The following is a 25035-nucleotide window of genomic DNA, read 5'->3' on the forward strand; positions in this document are numbered from 1 at the left end:
CTGCAAGGGGTCTTGACATCTTGCTTGTGGAGATCCGTTCATTTCTTCAGGGCACGACATTATTAATTCATTTTGGATGTGTTCAACAAACATTTTAAATAAAATGACTATAGGGATGAGATATAAGCTAAGCTAAGCTAAGTCGCTTCAATCGTGTCCGACTCTGTGCGACCCCATAGATGGCAGCCCACCAGGCTCCCCCGTCCTTGGGATTCTCCAAGCAAGAACACTGGAGTGGGTTGCCATTGCCTTCTCCAATACATGAAAGTGAAAAGTGAAAGTGAAGTCGCTCAGTCGTGTCCGACTCTTAGCGACCCCAGGGACTGCAGCCTACCAGGCTCCTCCCTCCATGGGATTTTCCAGGCAAGAGTACTGGAGTGGGGTGCCATCGCCTTCTCCATAGAGATGAGATATAAGACATACTAACTTCATTACCGAAGCTCACAGGCTAATGGGGGAAGACTAATTTTTTTGTTTCCAAAGAGTAAACGAATAAATAATTGGGGTTTAAAATTGGTGTTTTTCATAAAACTCGTTTTGAAGGAATGAGTGCATACGTGCATGGATGTGGATGGAGTACTAGAATTAATTTAGCCAGGAAGTGTTACCTAGTTGAAGTCTTTGAAAATGGACACAGGTTTTAGGTAGACTGCAGAAGGCATTTGCACTTGAGAAAATAGACTATACCAAAGAATACTGGAAAGACTATAGCAAGTTTTGTTACTGAAGACAGAACTTTTGAGGATGGCTGCTGGGTGACTGTGGGCTTCCCACCTGGCTCAGTGGGTAAAGTATCTGCTTGTAATGCAGGAGACACAGGAGACAGGAGTTGGGTCCCTGGTTTGGGAGGATCCCTTGGAGGAGGGCGTGGCAACCCACTGGAGTATTCTTGCTTGGAGAATCCCATGAATAGAGGAAACTGGTGGGTTACGTCCATAGTGTCGCAGAGACTCCGATAGAACTGAAGTGACTGAGCACACAGGCATGCTGGGTGACTGTAGTAGGATCTCGTGTTTGTATTTTACATCAGGGCTGTACTTTGTTTTTTCTTTTTTTTTACTTTACAATATTGTATTGGTTTTGCCATACATCAACATGCATCCACCACGGGTGTACATGTGTTCCCCATCCTGAACCCCCCTCCCACCGCCCTCCCCATACCATCCCTCTGGGTCATCCCAGTGCACCAGCCCCAAGCTTCCTGTATCCTGCATTGAACCTGGACTGGCGATTCGTTTCTTATATGATATTATACATGTTTTAATGCCATTCTTCCAAATCATCCCCCTCCCTCTCCCACAGAGTCCAAAAGACTGTTCTATACATCCGTGTCTCTTGCTATCTCGCATACAGGGTTGTTACCATCTTTCTAAATTCCATATATATGCGTTAGTATACTGTATTGGTGTTTTTCTTTCTGGCTTACTTCACTCTGTATAATAGGCTCCAGGGCTGTACTTTGTAAACTATGGACCAAGGTGAAAAATTAATCCTTACTTGAGGAGGATTGAAAAAAAAAAAAATTCCTGAAAGGAGGAAGAAAACTTACTCAGAATCTCAATATTTTGATATATTAAACAAAATATTGTCAACTGTTAACTTGGCTTCCTTTCTGATACCATATGTCTGCATAGAAATGTGGTGATAGTTCATTTGAGTTGAAAAAGTATTCTTTTACATGGACCAAAGAAAAGTTTTCTTTTACGTGGTCACTGGACCAAAGAAATCATCTTTTTTGATGGAAAGGACACATCTTTGGAATCCAGATTTCTAACTGAATTCTGACATTACTTAATTTTATAACTTTAAGTAATTTCACTTTTTAGAATTCAAGATCTATTTCTTAAGGATTCTATTGGACTAATATAATTACCTCATTTAATAGATATTTTCTGAGTGCTCACTATGTGCCAGGCGCTATTTTTAATCCTTGGAAAACAAAGGTGCCTATAAAGATATGCCCTTCTAAATCACCTTAGAGTGTTAATGGGAGAAGCAGATTTCTTGAACATGTAAATAGAAAATTATGTGTCAGTGACTTCAGTAGTTACCTTCAGTCGGTATGTCATAAGTCTTTTAAGTCCTGTCTCCATTTCTTCTTTCTACTTTCATCAGTATTGTAGCATAGTGGGAGGGGGTTGTGAAAACATGCACACTGTGTGTGTGCTCAGTCGCTCAGTCATGTCCGACTCTGCAGCCCCATGAACTGTATAGCCCTCAAGGCTCCTCTGTCCATGGGAACTCTCCAGCAAGAATACCGAAGTGGGTTGCCATTACCTCCTCCAGAGGATCTTCCCAACCCAGGGACAGAACCCAGGTCTCTCACATCGCAGGCATGTTTTTTACTGTCTGAGCTGCAAGGGAAACTCTGCACATTACAAGCAGATAGCAAATACATGTTGATCAAATAAGTGGATACTTGCAGGTCTCTATTATGAGTAGATCTATTGATTTTTAAATTCATTTACGTCCAAATTTTTATCCAAACCAAGATATTTTCTCTTTAACTCCTCAGACATTGCTTATCTGGGAGCTGTAACTTCAGGTTTGACTGTAAAATATGTAGTGCATATAAGTCATCATGTTTTCTTGCTGGACTGAAATTTGCATCATTTTTTTTTGTCTATGGTGTGTATGATTTTGGTGTTCTTATCACATCTTTTATTTTGAAAGTACATAAGTTTATGGCATGTGTACCTCTAGAATAATTATTTAATGTTTTAAGGTTTGAAAGTCAGCTCAAAGCAGTTAGCTGTTTGCTCAGAATTTGGCCTCTCTTTGTATTTCCTAATTGATACTGAGTGAATGAATGGTGATAAACCTAGTGGTAGCTTAAAAAGAATCCCTTTTATTCTCACCATTTCTTGCACCATCAGTCACATATAATCACATATAAGATCTAATGGGTTAGATGCATGGATAAATAATTAGTCTTTTCTCACTCATATCAGGATGCCTTATACCCATAACTGCATAAAGACATCAAAAATGTGTGTGTGTGTGTGTGTGTGTGTGCGCGTGCGCACGTGCACATGTGTGTGCACGCATGCACTTCCCTGATGGCTCAGCAGTAAAGAATCTGCCTGCAATGAAGGAGATGCGAGTTTGATCCCTGGGTCGGGAAGATCATCTGGAGGAGGGTACAGGCAGCCCACCTCTGTTTTCTTGCCTGGAGAATCCCATGGACTGAGGAGCCTGATGGGCTATATAGTCCATAGGGTCACACAGAGTCCGACACAATGAAGTGACTAAGCATGCACACATGCTCACATATATATGGTGATGGTGGTTTAGTTGCTAAGTTGTGTCCAACTCCTGAGACCTCATGGACTGTAGCCTGCCAGGCTCCTCTGTCCGTGGGACTTCCTAGGCAAGAATACTGGAGTGGGTTGCCATTTCCTTTCCCAAGAGATCTTCCCAACCTAGGGATTGAACCCATGTCTCCTGCATTGACAGGCAGGTTCCTTCCTGCTGAGCCACCAGGGAAGCCCATATATGTATATCTATAACTAGAGCTCCAGAGTTCCTTTCTCCCCTTCTTTGTCCAGATGACTTATTCTCTTTTGTAGTTCAGCCCAAATAGCATTTCTTGCAAGGCTTGCCATTCAGTACTGTAGATTAGCTGGTTGCTCCACCTGTCTGGTTCCATAGTTTTCTAGACATATCTTTTCCAATCCCTCTTCTCTGTGAAATACTATAAGGTAATATATTTCGATATCTAGAACAATCCCTGATACCTCTGTAGATATATCATAAATAGTTGCTGAAATAATACAGTTTGACTAAATGAATGTCTCTATTTTAATGTTCAGCAACCAAGTTAAACCTGGAAATCAGTAGATGCTTAATAAAAGTTGCATAAATGAATGAACACATGAATGAGTGAATGGAGAAACTTATGGAATTAATGTTAAGGGTGTGCACTGAATATCTTTGAAAAATTAACCTCACCTGTCTTCATTATTTTTCTTACTCTCAGTTTTTCTTTGTTTTGATTTCCTTAATCATATTTGTCCCAAGTAAATATAACTTGTTGTGTTGTTTTACTTGCATTAGATATTTATTAAAAGAAATATTTGTAATATTAAAGAGATAACTAAGACAGTGAATTCATCAAGGAGTCTACCATGCAGATATAAATATTCTGGAGGAAAACCTTCCTAACATACATATATACAAGTCAGGGTGCATGTCCTTTCCCCAGGACATGCATCCTGACTTGTATATATGTAAGGAAGGTTTTCTTATGTTAGGAGACCCCACTCCTGCAATGTTCACCAGGTCTTCCCATGAGCTGGTCAGGCTGGTCCTCCTTGGAGCAGGGATTGAGTGCCCACACATGTGTGGTGGTAGAGCGGTGTGCAGAGCTGGCATGCCTGTGTGTGTGTCTGCTTCTGCAGCCAAGAGTGTTCTGACAAGAAGCCTGCTTTTGTAGATAGTTCTGTGATTTTAGAGAGCTTCCCAGGGTGCTAGTGGTAAAGAGCCCACCTGCCAATGCAGGAGATATAAGAGACATGTGTTTGATTCTTCGGATGGGAAGATCCCCTAGAGGAGGAAATGATAACCCACTCCAGTATTTTTTCCTGGAGAATCCTGTGGACAGAGGATCTTGGCAAGTTATGGTCCATAGGGTCAAAAAGAATCGGACACTACTGAAGTGACTTAGCATATACATAACATAAAACATATTTTAGGAAAATACATGTGTATCTTACTATGTACCTTACTATACATTTTATCTTTAGCTTGCCTTTTATCAAAATGCCAACATCTGTTGGATCATAGAAAAAGCAAGAGAATTCCAGAAAAAAAACATCTATTTAAAAAACATCTATTTCTGCTTCATTGACTATTCTAAAGCCTTTGACTGTATGGGTCACAAAAAACTGTGGAAAATTCTTAAAGACATGAGAATATGAGACTACCTTACCTGCCTCCTGAGAAATCTGTATGCAGGTCAAGAAGCAATAGTTAGAACCAGACATGGAACAGTGGACTGGTTCTAAATTGGGAAAGGAGTATGTCAAGTCTATATTGTCACCTTGCTTGTTTAACTTATATGCAGAGTACATCGTGCAAAATGCCATGCTTGATGAAGCAAAAGCTGTAATCAAGATTGGTGGGAGAAATATCAATGACCTCACATATGCAGATGACACTACCCTTATGGCAGAAAGTGAAGAGGAACTAAAGAGCCTCTTGATGAAAGTAAAAGAGGAGAGGGAAAAAGCTGGCTTTAAACTCAACATTCAGGAAACTAAGATCATGGCATGCGATCCCATCACTTCATAGCAAATAGATGGGGAAACAATGGAAACAGTGACCAACTTTATTTTCTTGGGCTCCAAATCACTGCAGATGGTGACTGCAGCCATGAAATTAAAAGACGCTTGCTCCTTGGAGAAAGGCTGACAAGCCTAGACAGCATATTTAAAAGCAGAGACATTACTTTGCTGACAGAGGTCCATATAGTCAAGGCTATGGTTTTTGCAGTAGTCATGTATGGATGTGAGTGAAAGTGAAAGTCACTCAGTCGTGTCCAACTCTTTGTGACCCCATGGACTATACAGTCCATGGAATTCTCCAGGCCAGAATACTGGAGTAGGTAGCCTTCCCCTTCTCCAAGGGATCTTTCCAATCCAGGGATCGAACCCAGGTCTTCCACATTGCAGGTGGATTCTTTACCAGCTGAGCCACAAGGGAAGCCCAAAAATACTGGAGTGGGTAGTCTATCCCTTCTTCAGCAGATCTTCCCAACCCAGGAATTGAACCAGGGTCTCCTGCATTGCAGGCAGATTGTTTACCAACTGAGCTATGAGGGAAATGTTTAACCATAAAGAAAGCTGAGCACTGAAGAACTGATGCTTTTGAACTGTGGTGTTGGAGAAGACTCTTGAGAGTCACTTGGACAGCAAGAAGATCCAACCAGTCAATCCTAAAGAAATCAGTCCTGAATATTCATGGGAAGGATTGATGCTGAAGCTCCAACACTTTGGCCACCTGACTTGAAGAACTGACTCTTTGGAAAAGACCTTGATGCTGGGAAAGATGGAAGGCAGGAGGAGAAGGGGATGACAGAGGATGAGATGGTTGGATGGCATCATTGACTCGATGGACATCAGTATGAGCAATCTCCAAGGGTTGGTGATGGACAGGGAAGCCTTTTTTGCCGTATTCTATGGGGTTGCAAAGAGTTGGACATGACTGAGTGACTGAACTGATCACCCCAAAACCATGTAATGAAAGCTTTCTACACCAATAAATATTGATTTCTCTGCATCATTAATTTTAATTCACAGTATGTATTAATATATAAAAGTAGCTCAGCAATAAAGAACCCACCTGCCAATGCAGGAGACATAGGTTCTCTCCCTGGGTTGGGAAGATACCCTGGGGAAGGAAGTGGCAACCCACTTCAGTATTCTTGCCTGGGAAATCCCATGGACAGAGGATCCTGGTGGGTTACAGTTTATGGGATTACAAAGAGTCCACACAATTTAGCAACTAAACAAACAGCAACACAATATATATAATTAGATGAATCCTCTACTGGTCAGCATTTGTGTTGTTTCCACTTTTTTTGGCTATTATAAATATGCTGAGATGAACTTCCTGGCTCATATATCTTTGTGCATGGGTATGATTGTACTTCTTTGGCAAAGTATCTGGGATATTTAATTATAGAACCAAAGGGTGAGGACATTAAGCATTTTGACACATATTGCTAAATTACACAACTTTTTGTCCCAAAATATATTCTGACAAAAAAATGACTCCTTCATCTCAATAAGTCTACTCAACTATCTTCCTTCTATAACTAACTATAACATGCCTAGAAACTTACTTGGTGTATAGGGCTTCATCAATTTTTTATCTTCTTCATCATCATCCTCATTTTCACTCTTATAGTATTATTTATACTGTATACATGTCTGGCAGATCTTAAAATCATTCTTTTAAATACAAGGAGACTAATTAGTACATATATATTATCTTAGTAAAATATACTCCTTTTATATAATATTTTATCTTCCCACTAGTTTTGCTATTTGATGCAGTGGACATTAATGGTCTCAACTTTCTCACAATTTACAGTAAGTGAAATGTATGAAAATGAAGCACAATTTTATATTTTGAAATTTTTCCATGAATTGTTTTGTCCTAAATGCCAACTTGGTATTTTCAATATGAGCTCTTTAGGATGGTTAAGATGAAAATAATGTGCAGGATTCATATTTAAGTGTGACAGCAAAAGCACAGAGCAAAAGGAAAACGATATGTGAAGAAAGACTTATCTGTTAATTTGACTCTAAACTTGTTTAGAGTTTCTCTTAAATGTATGACATTTATCTTTCTTCCCACATTCTGAAAACATGTAGTTTGCTTATATCTTTGTTAGAAAGGTACACTTGTTACAGCTAAATGATTATTTGTTGGTCTCCAAATTATCATGTTGGCACCCTTTTAAAACTGAAGTCTCACATAAAATTCCCAGAGACCGAATAGGTCAAAATAATGATGACATCTCAGCAGCAGTTACATTTTTCATGATTTTTAAATGAATACCTCATTTTGTTTGTGGTTCCTCTGAAGCACCTCCCCAGACCTCAGCATAGTTTGTACTGACTGATGTGAATTAAACAGGTCTGTTCTTAAAGTATCTTTTGAAGTTTACAGAGACTTGTATTTCCAAACAAATTTAATTTTTGAACTTACAATGCACGTACATAGAGAATAGCGATTCTCTCTTTTCCTTGCCTACAACATCCATTGTTAGAAGGAAAATAAGGGAAAAATGAAGTACATAGTTGAAATCTTGTAATAATTTTAAAATGTCTGCTATGTTAAAAACAAAAATATTTTTAAAATCTTCAAATAGTAGATCTCAAGAGACAGGCTAGCATTTTCAATTTTAAAATAGCCACTGAGTTTGGGTTGCAAAATGACATATATATAAAAAGGAATCTTGGTGGATATGAATTTTATTATTGATTTCATGGTTATAAAGACAACTTAGTTTGTAATCAGAATGAACATAAACCACAACTTTTTCTGACTCTCTTTATTTCTAGCGTTTTCTAACATCACATTTGCTTTAAGGTTTCAACAAACATCTTCTTCCCAACCATTTCTGAAATCCTGAGGTTAAGAGGAATAAAGAAAGATATAATTATCTTTTTCTTTCCCTTAAATTCACCTCGTGTAGCTGAATGTTTGTGACTTATTACAGTGTTTAACTTATAAAACCTTCTCACAAGTACAAGCTAAATGGGAGAAAACGAACTGCCTCACCTTTTCAACAAACAGGGAGGAGCAAAAGCCAAGGATAAAACCTTTAACATTAAAACCTACCAGACTGTGACAGTCCTACCAAAGAGAAACCATAATGAATTTTAGAATTTCTTTTTTGGTGAATCTGAGTGCTTCTTTTACTTTTATCAGATTCCAAATGAGAGTATACATTTTTCTCTGTTTGATGTGCTGGGCAAGATCTGGTAAGAACTGATAATATGATTTATATTAAAATATGTATTAAATATTCAGTATGGTTTGAATTCTTGGATAAAGAATGATATAACATTATGGTATAAAAATATACTGTAATTATGGGTATTCATGTGCAAACAGATTATTATGAACATTTGTGTGTGTGTGTGTTTGGTACATTGTATGTTCTGTATTTTATTTTATTTACTAGAAATTTTTTTTTCAAGGAGATATAAATAGAACAAATACAAATATTCACGAGAAATTTAGAATAATTTAGTGCTAGGGAATTTTCTTCAGTATTGGAAATCATGGCTTAATAAACATCTTGGGTTTTTTTTTGTTTGTTTGTTTAAATAACCCTACTTTTGAGGACAACTTTTTCATAGGTAAATTGTCAGTTGCAAAAGAAACAATAGAAACATATTCTACAATGTTTTGCTTTGTCCTATCACTTTACAACAAAACAGAAACCAGAACAAGTTTATGATAATAATATTGAAATTGTCCTGGTTTACTGGCTTACGGTAATAAAATTTACTAATTTAAGTAATATCATTTACTACTTTATGGTGATAAATAGTTCAGTAGAACTTCTTGTTCTACTTTATGATAATAAGTAGCAATTTTACAATCATAATGAATAGTTTTCTGTAGAGATTTTCCAAAAGAAGGCCATTTCCTTTGTTTTAAAATCTTTTTAAAAATTTCTTGAATGCATACTTGAATAACCTTAAAATATCAACTAAAAATTCAAATTATTTCTTGTTTCTTTTCAATTGTATATGTGAGCTTAAAAATAAATTCTGGAAATGTTTGTTCTATATTCAAATACAGACTTTGAATGGTAATAATATACAGTTCATCATTTATATTTTACTTACTTGGAATTCTTTTGATAGGTATTTTATGGTTTTGTAATGTACAGTGAATGTGAAAGTGAAAGTCACTCATGTCCGAGTCTTTGTGACCTCGTGGACTATACAGTCCGTGGAATTCTCTAGGCCAGAATACTGGAGTGGGTAATCTTTCCCTTCCTCAGGGGATCTTCCCTACCCAGGGATCGAACCCAGGTCTCCCTAATTGCAGGAGAGCCAGCTGAGCCACAATGTACAGTAGTGGTACCTTAATTTGAAAGAATTCTAAAGTATAGACTCCTATCCTTTGTGTTATATCATAGTTGACATCATTCTACATCAATATTATGGTAGACTTTCTCAATTTGTTGCTTTGATTAGTAGATAGGAAGTTGTTCTCAATTGATAAAACACAGATATGATTATAAAGTGTGTTTCTGGCTCCGTTGACAGAAATAAGATATCAGACGTTTTAGATATTAATAACAATAAATAAAAAATAAGAAAAATTAAAAGATTGGCTGAGTATTAGAATCATACTTAACCCATGCAAGTGTTCTCTCATTTTACATAAGTTCTTGCCTACCTAGGGTATTTTGTTGAAATTTCAGTAATTTATTTCAGATAAATATGTTTTTATTAAAATTATACATGCTCTTCCCTTCTCCACTAGAGGTTCTGAAATATATTTTTCAGAAGCATTTCTTACACTCAACATGAGAATAATTACATCTGCCTTCAGAAATGGAAAAACATCCTGAAAAACTGGGATTAGTCAGATCATTTCAAAACTTTTAAATAGAATCAATAGAAGTAGAGAAGTAGCTGAACAAACTACTGTATATACAAATATATATGTATATGCATATATATTTAAATTATATGCATATGTGTTCTTAGTATACTTTTGAGTCCTAATATCTGCTGAAATGGTGGTTGTGGCTGTTACCATTATTAATATAGCAAGTGTCAGCAAATATTTCTGTAAAGGGCCAGAGAGTGAATGTTTTAGGCTTTGAGGGCCCTACAGTCTTGATTACATCCTTTCAACTCTGCTATCATGGCATGAAAATAGCCATAGACAGTTCATAAACCAATGAGTCTGGCTGTGTTCTAATTTAAATGTATTGATGGACACTAAGGGCTTCCCAAGTGGCTCAGTGGGCAAAGAATTTGCCTGCAATGCAGGAGAGGCAGAAGGCACAGTTTTGATCCCTGGGTTGGGAAGATCCCCTGGGAGGAGAGCATGGCAACCCACTCCAGTATTCTTGCCTGGAGAATCCCATGGACAGAGGAGTCTGGCAGGCTATAGTCCATGGGGTCACAAAGAGTTGAACACGACTGAAGTGACTGAGCACATATGCACAATGGACACTAAAAGCTGAATTACCAAAATTTTCATGTCACAAAATATTCTTTTTTTTTTAATTTTTTAAAATTGTAAAATCATTCTTAGCTTGCTGGTCAGATTTAGCCCACAGGCCATAGTTTGTCAACTCCTATGCTCCAGTAAGTAACTAATAGAAGAGATGTTAAAGATAGATTAGTTCATCTTTCTCATTTCACAGGTGAGGAAAATGAGATTTGGAGAGATGGAGTCATTTTTGTTAAGGTGATAGAGCTTACAGCCCTGGACTTCTGGACTCCTGGGCATTGTGTTTAAAATGCAGATTCTTCTTCACAGGATGGAGGGTGAAGCCCAAGATTCTGCAATTTTAATTCACTCCCAGTTGATGCTCATATGTATGCAGACCACACTTTTAGTAGTAAGAGTATATTTGTAGAACCTTACTGAGTGGACTATCTATAGGGCAATAGTCATTCCAAAAGCCATGGAATTCTGAGCCCACAGACTCAACAAAGTCATCATTATTTTTCTCTAAACTTTATAAAAATCTTTCTGATGTGACTAGTAATCTATTTCTATTGATTTACTAACATCAAATGTCCACAAACAACTTTGTAATTTATTGTACCAAAGTTTCTTTAAGGGTGTTATGAAAGAAGCTGGGATTTACAGTTAAAAGATGCAGATTCAAGTCTGGTGTCTGTTCTCCCAGGCCAAATCATTTAACCTCCCTGAGCATCAGTTTCTTCATTTTTAAGTGGAAGTAAAAATTTTTTTTTTTTTTGAAGTAAAATTTATAATACCATTTCAGTGCATTTTCAGGCTCAAAGGAGATAACATAAATGAGTGATTTGGTCAATTCTAAAGCAATATAAATTAGGTTAGAGTAATCCACTGTTTTCTTCCAGGTGCATTTTCTCTTTAATTCTCTAAGATTGATTTCCAGCTATAGGACCTCACTCTGTATCTACCCATGTACATTATGGTAGACTTGTATGTACTACGTATATCAGAATTCCCTGAGTTGTGCCTTTAAAAATGTAGATGTACCTTCCAATCAGAATCTCTGGGCATGGCTCAAGAAACCACATTTGAATAAACTCTCCTTGTCATTTTTTATACCCATTTTTAAACTCATGCTTAAGAATTCCTTTTTTTTTTTTTTTAAACGAAGAATTCCTGATCAAAGTCTTATCAGTCACTTACTATATTTTGCTTGTTTGGTCAACTGTCAGTGTATTTTCAACAGCTTTTCAAATATTTGCACAGTTGAAAAGTTACTGATTGAATATCTTGATTTCTTATTACATGCTAAATAAATGTATTTTCAGGTTATTTAATCTTTTAAAATTTCACTTTCTTGAGGAAAAAGGTAGCAAATATAAAACAGTACAGTGCCTGGCATGGAGTGATTGCTAAGTGAAGTCACTTCAGTCATGTCTGACTCTGTGCGACCCCATAGACGGCAGCCCACCAGGCTCCCCCGTCCCTGGGATTCTCCAGGCAAGAACACTGGAGTGGGTTGCCATTTCCTTCTCCAATGCATCAAAGTGAAAAGTGAAAGTGAAGTCACTCAGTGTCCAACTGTCTGTGACCCCATGGAGTGCAGCCTTCCAGGCTCCTCCATCCATGGGATTTTCCAGGCAAGAGTACTGGAGTGGGATGCCATTGCCTTCTCCGGGAGTGATTGCTAAATAACCATAAACCATCATTAATATTATTGATGTTATTGCTGTTAACAAATACAATTTTGCTTTTAGAAATGAAGAAAGAGAAGGAAGTACATTTTTCTTTTAGAAATGAAGAAAGGGAAGGAAGGAGGTTTTCATGCAGGCTCTTTGGGATGAATGTGGATTTCAGAGGATTATCAGAGGAAGAAGTAAATCTTTATAGAGTGTGTTAGGATTGGTAATTTTTTATGACTGGATTTTGAGGACTCTCTGTTATTCCTTTTGTCAGTGCTTAAAGTAGCAAGACAGACTAATTTGTGTGTAAGTGGGTTTGAAATCAAAGAATATTAGAATAATAGAAGTCATAGGGGACCATTTATTTCAACTCCTTCCATTTAAAGAAACCAAGGCCTAGAAATGAGAGCAGAAAAACATTTGCTCAAATTCACAAGAGAAGTTTGAAAGAAATTAAAGACATTTGGGTCTCAGTCATCCATGTCCAAGGTGCTGTTCACACCTCTGAACTCTTGTTGGTTTGGATCTCCTTGTTCTCTTCTTCACAACCATTGCAACTATAATGGAAATATACTTCAGTTAGAGCTGAGCAGCCTAGAATCATTGTTCCTGATGTCATATGTCTTTGATTTTTTTTAAAAGTTTACTGCTTGTATAATTTTAAATCTAGGAAGATTTTCACACTTCTTTCTCAGTGCACTGCTCTGTTGAGATTATTGCTAGAGTCATTATCTTTCTACATATTTGATAATGAAATCCAGTATTGTGCTCTTGCTACTGAATTTCTAATCAGAGTAATTTAGACCAGTCCCAAGAACCTCAATTTGTTAAATTTTCAAACAACATCAATACTTATTTTTCTGTTCTAAATATCTTTATCTTTCAGCCAATAACATTATTTGTTATCATTTTTTTAAATCAATTCAAGTCTATTTAAACCATTTCTCCTCCTTATAACACTCCTTATAACAAAAAGTATGTTAGATTTAAAACATTGAGAAAATATTAAAATTCAGGAGGGAGAAACACAGAGAAAATATAAAAAGATAGACAAAAATATCGAATATTACCATCACCACAAACTACAATTATGATAGTGGTCTATTTCCTACCAGTTCTAATACAGTAAATATGTGTGTATGTGAACAAATATGAGTTAGAGTTTACTGCATATATACTATGTATTATAGCTAAAATTAGGACTATATGTGTATATTTATAGACTATATAGATTTCTTACTTGCTGCATTACTATCGATACATCATAATTTATAGACTCTGCCATGTATTTAGTTTATTCCTAAATAACCACTTTAAAAATGATGTGATATGTATCAGTGTTAATGGTCATGGTATAATGGTAAAAATGATACAATGATATTATTTTAATTAATCTTTACTAGTTATTAAGAATATTGAGCACATTTTGATACATTTATGTTTGAATATTTAATTTTGTAAAATGTCTTTATAGTCATCACTTGGTGTTCACTTGGGGCATTCTTTTTCTTCATTAATAGTTCTTTAGGTATATTAATTCCTCTTCTACTTTGTATTGAAAATATTGTCCTAAGTTTTTTTTTTTGTCATTTGGCTAGTTTATAGTGTTTGTGTTGTTGTTGTTGTTTAGTTGCTAAGTCATGTCCAACTCTTTTGTGACCCCACAAACTATAGCCTGGGGTTTTCCAGGCAAGAATACTGCAGTGGGTTGCCATTTTCTTCTCCAGGGGATCTTCCCGACCCAGGGATCAAACGTGAATCTCCTACATTGGCAGGTGGATTCTTTACCACTGAATCACCAGGGAAACCCTTAGTGTTTATGTACAGAAGTTTTAAATTCACCTGCTGTGAAATCTGTTGGTCTGATACTTTATGGTTTCTTCCTTTTTTTAATGCTAAAAAGTCACTCCTCGATCTGAGATGGTATATGTATACATTAATTGTATTCTTCTTCTAGTTCACATAATTTTACTTTTAAACGGAATGTTTTTATCTAACTCAAATCAAATAATTATTGTAGTAATTATTATATTTAAAAACCCATTACCTTTGACAACTAATGATGTTGACCATCAGTTTTGAGCCTAGTGGCCATTAGACAACTCTCTTGTGAAGTGCCTTCAATTCTTTTGTCATTTTTTTGAAAGTAACTTTTTAATTTTACATATATGTATAAGTGTACTGGAGAAGGAAATGCCAACCCACTCCATTATTCTTGCCTGGAAGATCCCATGGATGGAGGAGCCTGGTGGGCTACAGTCCATGCGGTCGCAAAGAGTTGGACATGACTGTATATGTGTATACAGGGCTTCCTCGGCAGTGCAGTGGTAAAGAATCTGCCTGCCAATGCAGGAGACATAAGAGGTGCAGTTTCGATCCTTGGGTAGGGAAGATCCCCTAGAGTAGAAAATGGCAACCCACTTCAGGATTCCTGCCTGGAAAATTCCATGGACAGAGGAGCCTGGCAAGCTACAGATCATGGGGTTGCAAAAAGTCCAATATGACTGAGTGACTGAGCATACACAGCACATGTGTGTATACACACATAAAACATATACACATAATATATATATTATATTATATATATATATATATATACACACACACATACATACACATATGTATTTGGGATATGGTACTTTTTCATATGTACATTTTGCAAACCTGAACATTCAGATTCTTATCAGTGTCTTTTTAGGAGCAGACATTTTTCACTATGGCAGTTTCCAATTTATTATCTTTATGTTTTGTGCTTACTGTATCATATCTGAAAAATCTTTGCTTACCTCAAGATTGTTAATATTGTCTCTCAATATTTCACACGTGTTGTCTGCCAGAGAATGAAGCCAAATCAAAGCAAGCAGAGCTGAGAGAATGAGGAGAAAGGATGGGCCTTAGTTCTTTTTCACTCTAGAGCTAGTTTAGCTCCATTGCCGTAAAGTCTGACCCTTCTAGAGTCTCTCTTGAATGCCTGTGACGTTCATTGAGTTTTCTCTACCCTGGCTGGTCAGAACTGCAGTGCCTCCCAGCAGGCCGTGGCCTTCGAGGTTGCTGAGCTGACAGCTCTTTTGGAGTTTCACCCTACGCAGGCACCAGTTTGTCTTCAGCAGTGGATTCGAAGGGACTCCTCTCAGAGTTTGGAGCTCTGCCGCTGCATAGCTCCCTCCTTTGTGGTACGCTGTGATACAAATTCTAGTAGATTCAACTTTTTCAAACTTCAGTCTTTGTCCCCAACTTGGCAAAACCGCCATGTTTTGTTGGGTTCAACCCTCCTGCACTGAAGTCTGGAAACTGCCTCCAGGTAGAAAGGTATTAGATATAGGGTTCAAATCATTTGTTTACCTTTGTAAAGATACCATAGCTGTGTGCTTTTTGTTGTCCAATGTGTAAACTTTTTCTTCATATATTTTGTCAAGTGTTCTAGCTGTTTACAGAGGTAAAGTAAGTGTGGAATCAGATATCCATAATATAATGATGGGAATTGGATTCTGTAAGATGTTTTTTTGTTTTATTGTTGTGTGTGTGTGTGTGTGTGTATGGTCACATAGTCATGTCCAGCTCATTATAACCCCATGGTAGGTCACTCACTGTGACCCTATTGGGCTTCATTGACCCCAATGTAGCCCTCCAGGCTCCTCTGTCTATGGTATTTCCCAGGCAAGAATACTGGAATGGGTTGCCATTTCCTTCTCCAGGGAATCTTCCCAACCTAGGGGTCAAACCCAGGTCTCCTACATTGGAGACAGATTCTTTACTATCTGAGATACCAGGGAAGCCTTTTCTATTTTGGTAAGACATATATTAAAAATTCCCATTTTAAGTGTATAGTTCAGTGTTATTAAGTGCGTTCACACTGTTGTGCCACCATCACCATCACCCATCTCTAGAACATTTTCATCTTCCCAAACTGAAAATCTGCACCCCATCAACTCCACATTTACCACTTTTTTCCCAGCCCTTGGCAACCCTTGTTCTACTTTATGCCTTGATAAATTTGACTCCTTAGGTACCTCATTTTAATGAATCATATAGCATTTATATTAATATTTTTGTGACTATCTTATTTCATGTAATATAACATATTTAAAGTTATTCCATGTTGTTTCATGTATAAGATTTTCCTTCCTTTTAAAGGCTGCATAATATTCCACTGGATATATACCCCAGGTTTTGTTTATCCATTCCCCTTTACTGGACACTTGGGTTGCTTCCACCTTTGGGCTTTTGTGAATAATGCTGCAATGAACACAGCAGCTGCAGCTTTCAGCAGTGCACACAAGTTCCAATTTCTCTACATTCTTGTCAACAATTATTTCCTGTTTTTCTTTTTTAATAGTAGCCATCCAAATGGGTTTGAAGTATCATGTCTTCCTTTGTTTTTAGTTGATTGTTTTGTGCTGACACATTTTGATCTCTTTATCTTTTTTTGCTGTATATTCTATATATTGTATTTATCACAGGGATTATGTATAACATCTGAAGTTATGACAGTCTATCTTAAATTGATACTAATTTAGCTCCAATAATGGTAATAAAGACTTCAGTAAAAACTCTCAGTTAAAATACTCTACTCCATTAAGCTCTACTTCACTCATTTTATGTTATTGATGACACAGTTATATCTTTACATATTGCATACCCATTGACATAGATTTGTAATTATTTCTATGCATTTGTCTTTTAAATCCTATGGAAAATAAAAAGTGGAGTTACAAATCAAAATTTCAATAGTATTTTTTATATTTGTTCATAATTCACCTTTACCAGAAAATTTTACATTTTATATGATTTCAAGTTATTGTATAACACTCTTTCATTTCAACTTGAAGGGCTCCCATTTGCACTTCATGTAGAGCAGTTATAGTGTTAATGAATTTTCTCAGCTCTTGTTTGTCTCATTCACACACAAAATGTGTTAGTCGCTCAGTCGTGTCTGACTCTTTGCAACCCCATGGGCGGTAGCCCACCAAGGCTCCTCTGTCCATGGAACAGGACACTGAAGCCGAAACTCCAATACTTTGGCCACCTGATGTGAAGAACTGACTCACTGGAAAAGACCCTGATGCTGGGAAAGACTGAAGGCAGGAGAAGGGGATGACAGAGGATGAGATGGTTGGATGGTATCAATGACTCCATGGACATGAGTTTAAGCAAGCTCCAGGAATTGGTGATAGACAGGGAAGCCTGGCGTGCTGCAGTCCATGGGGTCGCAAAGAGTCAGACACGACTGAGCAACTGAACTGAACTGTTAAGTATTTGATTTCTAGAACTTTATTATTTTTTTCTTTTTCTATAATCTACCAGAGTTGAGTCAGTTTGATATTCTTTAAGAGCTTTACAGTACACTAGTTTGACTTTTTTGTATCATTTGAAAAGTTTTGTTTTACTTTATCTGATATTAATATTATGAATGAAATTGACTATGTGTGCTTACACGTTGAGTTGCTTCAGTTGTTTCTGGCTCTTACAACCTTATGGACGGTAGCCCGCCAGGCCCTCTGTCCATGGAATTCTCCAGGCAAGAATACTGGAGTGGTTGCCATGCCCTCCTCCCTTGGATCTTACCAACCCAGGGATTGAACCAGCCTGTCTTATGTCTCCTGCATCGGCAAGCAGGTTCTTTACCACTAGCACCACCTGGGAAGCCCCAAATTGACTATACAATGTCACAAAAAAGCTAAACAAAACAAAACGAAAAACACAGACCCTCGGTGGTGGTTAATGTAATGTAGCTGCTACATTTATGGATTCAGGTGGGAATTGTATAGGCAGTGCTCTTCTTTGTTGGGTTTGCTGGCGTGTTTGGCTTTTAATTGGGTGTCAATCAACTAGGGAGACTAATACAACTTAGCTCTTTTACACCTGTCTCTCCTTTTCTAGCAGGCCAGACCTGGGATATTCTCACTGTGATGGCAGAAATGTGGGATGCCCAGCTCTAACGTGCAAGCCCACTTCAGCATCTGTTTGCATTACATCACCAAGGCCCTATTTTCCAATATTACAAGCTGTAATACTTGTACCCATATCAAAAATTGGGGCAAGTCATCCCACTTATGATGGGAGAATACCTCAGAGTTACAAGCTGAATGGCATAGATTCAGGAAACAGTGAGGTATTGGAGCCATGATTGCATCTAATATATCAACCTAGTTTGTCTTTATTTTACTTGTGTAGAATATACCTACCTATCCATTTATTTAAAATTTCCTGTGCACTTCTTTGGAGAAGGCAATGGCACCCCACTCCAGTACTCTTGCCTGGAAAATCCCATGGATGGAGGAGCCTGGTAGGCTGCAGTCCATGGGGTCCCTGAGGGTCAGACATGACTGAGCAACTTCACTTTCACTTTTCACTTTGATGCATTGGAGAAGGAAATGGCAACCCACTCCAGTGTTCTTGCCTGGAGAATCCCAGGGACGGGGGAGCCTGGTGGGCTGCCGTCTATGGGGTCACACAGAGTCAGAACACGACTGAAGCGACTTAGCAGCAGCAGCAGCAGCAGCAGTGCACTTCTTTATTTTGTAGCTAAGTTTCTTTTTTATGAAGCTGATTTTTTTTTTAACAGGAAGACTTTATTACAGTTACAATACTTTGTTTTGTGTAAGTTTATCATTTTGTGCTTTCTACTTTCTATATTTTTCATTTTCTTTGTATCTTTTGTATATATACACGTTTCATATGTTTTAGTGTGTAGAGAGTTATGTCTATTGTTTTACATAGTATAATGGTTAACTGTTAAGGTAATCGATATTTTTTAAAACCCATACTTATCTATTTATTAACATTTTTTAAATTGACATATTCTGAATCCCCCAGTTAAGGAATTTTCGTACCACTTTATCTATACCCCTTTTAACCTAAATTTCCATCTTATATTAGTATACATTGAGGCTTCCCTGGGGCTCACACAGTAAAGAATTTTCCTGCATTGCAGGAGACCCACATTCAGTCCCTGGGTCAAGAAGATCCCCTCAAGAGAAGGCTTCCTACTCCAATTTTCTTGCCTACAGAATTCCATGGAAAAAGGAACCATCTTATTAGTATATATTGACTTATACTAAACATTCTTGTTAAACATTTGAATAAGAATAATTTCTGATATTGCATTTATGTTTTACTCAGTTTTACACTGTTTACACTTACATTGGTATCTAACTTGTTTCTATGCTCACTTTTTTTTTTTTTTTTTACTGTGAGTTTCTGTGGATTTTGTCTTCAATAAAGCTCTCACTTATTTAATAGTGATGATGTCAGGAACTTTACTTAGTCAACTTTGGGTGGTGTACTTTAGGAAAAATATAAAATTATTGGGCCACAAACTTTTGTACTTATAGTCTTCATTTATTACACTTTTATATGTCTGATGTATTATTTTGGAAGACAAATATGAAGTCATCATAAATTCATTCTTCTATCTGCAACCTGGATTTTCTGCCTTAATATCTTTAGGATATTTTTACTTTTCATTGAAACCAAAACTGATTCTAGGAGGTCTCTTAGTGAGTCTGATGAACTGAATTTCTCCAGATACTGGTGAACCTTTTTCAGTTTGTATACCCTGGTGTGAAGTTATTTCTTTAATTGTTTTAACTGCTACCCCCTCTCTCCTCATTTCCTCCCTACCTGCCAAGGGAATAATGATTTTTAATTTGAATCTTTATTTTCTATCCCATATCTATGTTTACCTTCATAATTTAAATATCTTTTCTCCTTCATTTCTTACTATATATAAGGTAAGATTTTCATGTTTTTGCATCTGTAAAATGAATTTTTATTCTGCAATTGCATTTTTCCTTTTTGTGAATTGGAGTATATTTTTATTCCATTTTAACCTTAAGCTATTGTTTTTGACTCAATAAATTTTCTCTTAATACCCTCCTGTTTTTGAGATGTGTTTTTTCCTTGCATTCTAATGGAGTTCTAAAGAGCTTCCTGCAATTACTTCTGCATTTGGTAATAGACAATAGACTTTTCTGTTGTTTGTTATAGGTGATTTCTTTCCCTTATTTCATCACAGGGATTGTGTTTATTCATTTCTCATTCCAGGGCCAGGTAAAATCTACCTTGGCTTTTAGTGGGCCAGCAGTTTGGATATATCAATTGCATTTTGACTTCTCAGAGTTCCAGCTGGTGGGAAGGTGGATAAGCACAATTGTCTACCCTATTTGTACTCTGTTAAGCATTGATATTGCCTTGAGGTTTAATTTATTCCTCCTCTCCACTTCCTCATTCCTTTGTACTTAGAACAAATGAAGTATCAAAGTTTTTCACTTGTCCAAGTGTCTCTCAGCTGTTAATCTGGGAATTCAATTTCACTTCCTTCCTTCCTTTGTCTCCTTCTGAATAATTATAATATCACATATATAATTTCCCAACTAGAATGATTGCAACTAGTGCATATTATTATGTATTTTCTGAATATATTTGCATATAAATAGATGTATAGTTTTAAATGTGTGTTTATATATGTTAAATAGATACTTATATTTATCAAATACATATAAATGTATGTAATGACTTGAGCACATTATTTCTGGGCCTTTAAATTACCTCTATTTCTCCAATATTCAAATAATGTATATTCATTTTTTATGTGTTTTCAGACTATTTTCTTGGTGTAAATTCTTAGAAGTGTAATTACTGCATAAACTTTACTAACACTTTTGTGATTTTTGCTATGTATTGACAAATTTTTTCCCAACTCTTCTTACCAAGTTAAATTTTCAGAAGTAGTACAAGCATATGATGTCATTAAAAAATATTTTGAGATTGTATCCTCATTTTAAAAAAATTACAGTTCTTAAAAACTATGAAAAGAAAAAACAGCCATGTTTCACTGCCTAGTAATGACCATTGCTTTGGTTTGGCTTAGATATTTCATTTTCTGCTCTGCTTTCATCTAGGATGGATGGCTGGGTAGATATGTAGGTATATAGATGATAGATAGATAGATAGGATGCACACATTGATGAAATTACATATGATGATAACTAAGGTGTTTTAAATTTTTGTGTGATTATGCATAACCCTATAATTAATATATTTATATTTAACACAGTGCTCATTTCATTAGTGTAACTCTAGGCAAGAAAATCAAGAAGACTAAATATTTTTAATATTTTGTATGTGTGGTATACACATACACACATATACAATTTCAAAATGAAGTATCAACTTTTGCTGTGAGCATCCATATATATGAATCTTTGTTACATTTACCCTTATAAGTATTACATATTAAAATTATTTTTCATTGTGTTTAATTTGATAGGAAGAAATTGATATATTTTTGTTTTTATTTGATCACTAGTCAGATAAAATATATTTTTTCCTAATGCTTATTATCTATATCTTGATATTCTTCTGCAAAATTGTTAAAGTTCATATCAACTTGTGGACTTTTATTGCTGTGTATAACACTTTCCTTATTAACAATATTAATGATTTCAATCACATCATTGCTATTTTGTACTGATAAAACTAATTCTTAATTTTTAACCAGCCACATTTATTTCTATATTTTATTGTAAATTTTGAATACATCTAGTTCAAAAAGTCTACTTAAGTAATCAATGAATTACTTTCAACATTGCAGTTGCTCAGTATATTATGTTAAACTGCTAATAAAATAAAATCCTCCACACCCTCCAAGTTCAAGTATTTCCTTTGCAGCAGTGACAAGAATAGAATCAAATAAATACTATCCCAATACTTAGCTTGACTGACTTTTTTTTTTTTTTTTTTAATTTCAGAGAATAAGGCACCATGCCTTGAATTCTCTCATCTAAGTTTAAAGGATTCCTTCAGAGATCTGTTTAATCCCCAAATGGAGATATCTTTGATGTTGTATACAAGGAAGAACCCGACTTGTGCTGAATCACTGTTTGAGAAGAATGACTCACTTAACATTAATTTCAACACAAGCAAGAAAGCAGTCTGGCTGATTCATGGGTACAGACCACTGGGCTCCACTCCTTCATGGCTTCAGAACTTTGTCAGGATTTTGTTGAACCAAGATGATATGAATATAATTGTAGTAGACTGGAACCGAGGAGCTACAACTTTTCTTTACGTTAGGGCAGTTAAAAATACCAGGAAAGTTGCTGTCAGTTTGAGTAGGTACATTCAGAATCTTTTGGTAAGTCTGGAATTTTATGGGTTGTATATGTTATATAATAAATGGTGGTTTTATAATACTACAAAAAGGTGATAAAGTAAATACTATTTCCTTTAAGACTTTGTTAATCAAGAATTACTGCACAAGTGTGAAGAATTACTGTGTTGATGTGCTTCACATATGCAGCCATGATTCTTTTGTGTTAATGGATAATTCTATACCTAGACATGGCCTATCTTATTTTTTAAAGTTATCTTAAAGACTCAATTATCATATTTTATCTTAAAATATTTCAAGATTTTTGTTTTTTTAAATTCTGCCTATGCTGACTTCAGGATTAGTGGGTGATTTTATGTGGAGAGAGGAAATAAACTATTTAATCATTAGACTTTTTCGATATATTTTCTAAGATATGTCTAAAATGACAAAGTGTACATTGGTCAAAGTGAGAAACAACTTGAAGAGTAGCATACTTTTGCCACCTTGGAAGCAAGTCTTAGTTCCTTTTAGGCTTATCCAGTTTAAATGAAGTCCGGTTAAATAATTTCAGGCCAGTTCTAGGTCCACCTGTGTTTCAAATGATCTTTAAGTCAGTGTATATAGAGATCTAGAGATCTATGTCTTTTCTAGAGAGAGGTCGTAGTAATGGTGCTCGAGAGAAAGAAAGGTGATAAAAGACTTGGGGTCATTCTTGAGCTTGAAATCCACCTTCGAGTTGTGTTATGCTGAACTTCCAAGCCTCTGCTGAAATTCAGCAAGCATCATAGATCCAAGAAACAGTTGTACGTAGTTGTTAGAAGTCAGACTAGAGGGATTGAAAGACCACCAAATCCACACCATCAGTGTGAGTCTGAGCAATAGCTTAACCATTCTGCCTCGTTTCTGTCTATTCATTTGGGATAACAAAACTTTATAACAATATTTTATTTAAGTGTTATAGGAAATTAATTCTTAACCAGTGTTTGTTATGTAATAACCATTGAATGAAATCAGCTATCATTATTATTTTTACATCCACAAATTTGGACAAAACCAAACCATCCCTCTGGAAACAGAGGGCTATTGATTCACTTGTTCTTATTGATAGCCTGAAAATTGCATAAGTAATTTTTCCTTTTTGCAGTGGTCTTTTTATACTTAATACATATGTACGTCAAAGTGTGGAACTTGTGAATATTAAATACAGAAGTTTAGGAAAAGTCTAATGTTAGATAAATTTCTAACAGTGCTTTTCCTTGCAATGGCTCCATATTAATAATAAAGGATGAAAAATTCAGTAGCACTATAGTTGAGAGTGATACTCCCTGGAGGTTGCAGGTACTGGTCTGAGAAATTTTGAAGAAAATTATCACCCCATGCCTGGGAAATCAGAATCTAGTTTCTCCTTAGAATAAATGTTCCACATCTTTCTATCAGCCATCAGATGTGTGACTGTGTAGACTGGACCATGACCTGCTTCCTGAGAGTGTAAGAGAATATAATAAGAGAAATTCTCCCTTGTTTAAGCTCCTAATGTTACCATGCCCGTGATCAAAACTTGGGCTTTGAAAATTTGACTCCATTGCTCTCCAGCAGGAGGGAGGAGGCAGGTGGGCTGCACAGAGTCTATGGGGTCGCACAGAGTTGGACACGACTGAAGCAACTTAGTAGCAGCAGCAGCTCTCCAGCTTGTAATCAGGAGAAGTCACTTAAAATCCCTGCATCTCATTTTATCATCTCTAAAGTAAGGGTGGATATTCACATTGTTCAGTCTTCCTCAAGTTTGGACACAATTTACAGATAAAACAAGGAGGCAGGTTAGGTTATATTTTGAAGTTAAACAGACCTGGACTTGAAATCTATCTTTTTCCCTTATAGTAATAAGTATATATGACTTTGGGCAATTCACTCTAAAACCATATTTATTAAGCATTTAATAGGTGCTAGGGAAAGTTTTAGGCAATGGATAAAAATAAATAGCTCATAGGACTTTGTGAATATTAAATATGAGATTTATATAGCACTTATCAAGGTCACTAGCACAAAGTATCCAAATATGTTTTATTTTTATTACAAAAAAAATTAAATATATTATTTTACATATGCTTTTCTAGATAAAAATTTAATGGTATTAATATGTAAATAAAAAATCAGATATTTTATTTAAAAAGTTGAACGAAGATATAGTTGTTTAAAATTATAAAATTGTATTCCCTGTCTCCCAGAAGTGGACTAAACCAGAAAAAATAATGATTTTTAGAACACTGATGCAACAAGGCATAATTTATGACTTTCTGAAATGAAAATTGTAACACTGCATTTTGAATTGCAGAAGCATGGAGCATCTCTTGATAATTTTCATTTCATAGGTGTGAGCTTAGGGGCTCATATTAGTGGATTTGTTGGAAAGATATTTCATGGTCGAGTTGGAAGAATAACAGGTAAAATATTTTTAAATTATATTTATTTATTTTAAGTGTTTTTGATAAAATTAATGGTTTATATACTTTTAAGTTTCAGAAATTGTTACTTTAGTTAACAGGGGCAATATTTAAGCAATGG

The 25035-nt window shown here is 36.0% G+C and overlaps 1 protein-coding gene across 1 annotated transcript in view; it reads left to right on the forward strand.

Annotated features, from left to right (window-relative positions):
* Window positions 1–25035, forward strand: part of LIPI (lipase I) — a 78655-nt gene that overhangs the window by 142 nt on the left and 53478 nt on the right. The window contains exons 2-3 of the mRNA XM_070367735.1: window positions 22130–22515; window positions 24806–24914. Coding sequence (XP_070223836.1) covers window positions 22130–22515; window positions 24806–24914 — 495 coding nt within the window. The remainder of the gene's footprint in view (window positions 1–22129; window positions 22516–24805; window positions 24915–25035) is intronic.

This window comes from Bos mutus, chromosome 1 (assembly GCF_027580195.1).
Source record: "Bos mutus isolate GX-2022 chromosome 1, NWIPB_WYAK_1.1, whole genome shotgun sequence".
NCBI lineage: Eukaryota > Metazoa > Chordata > Mammalia > Artiodactyla > Bovidae > Bos > Bos mutus.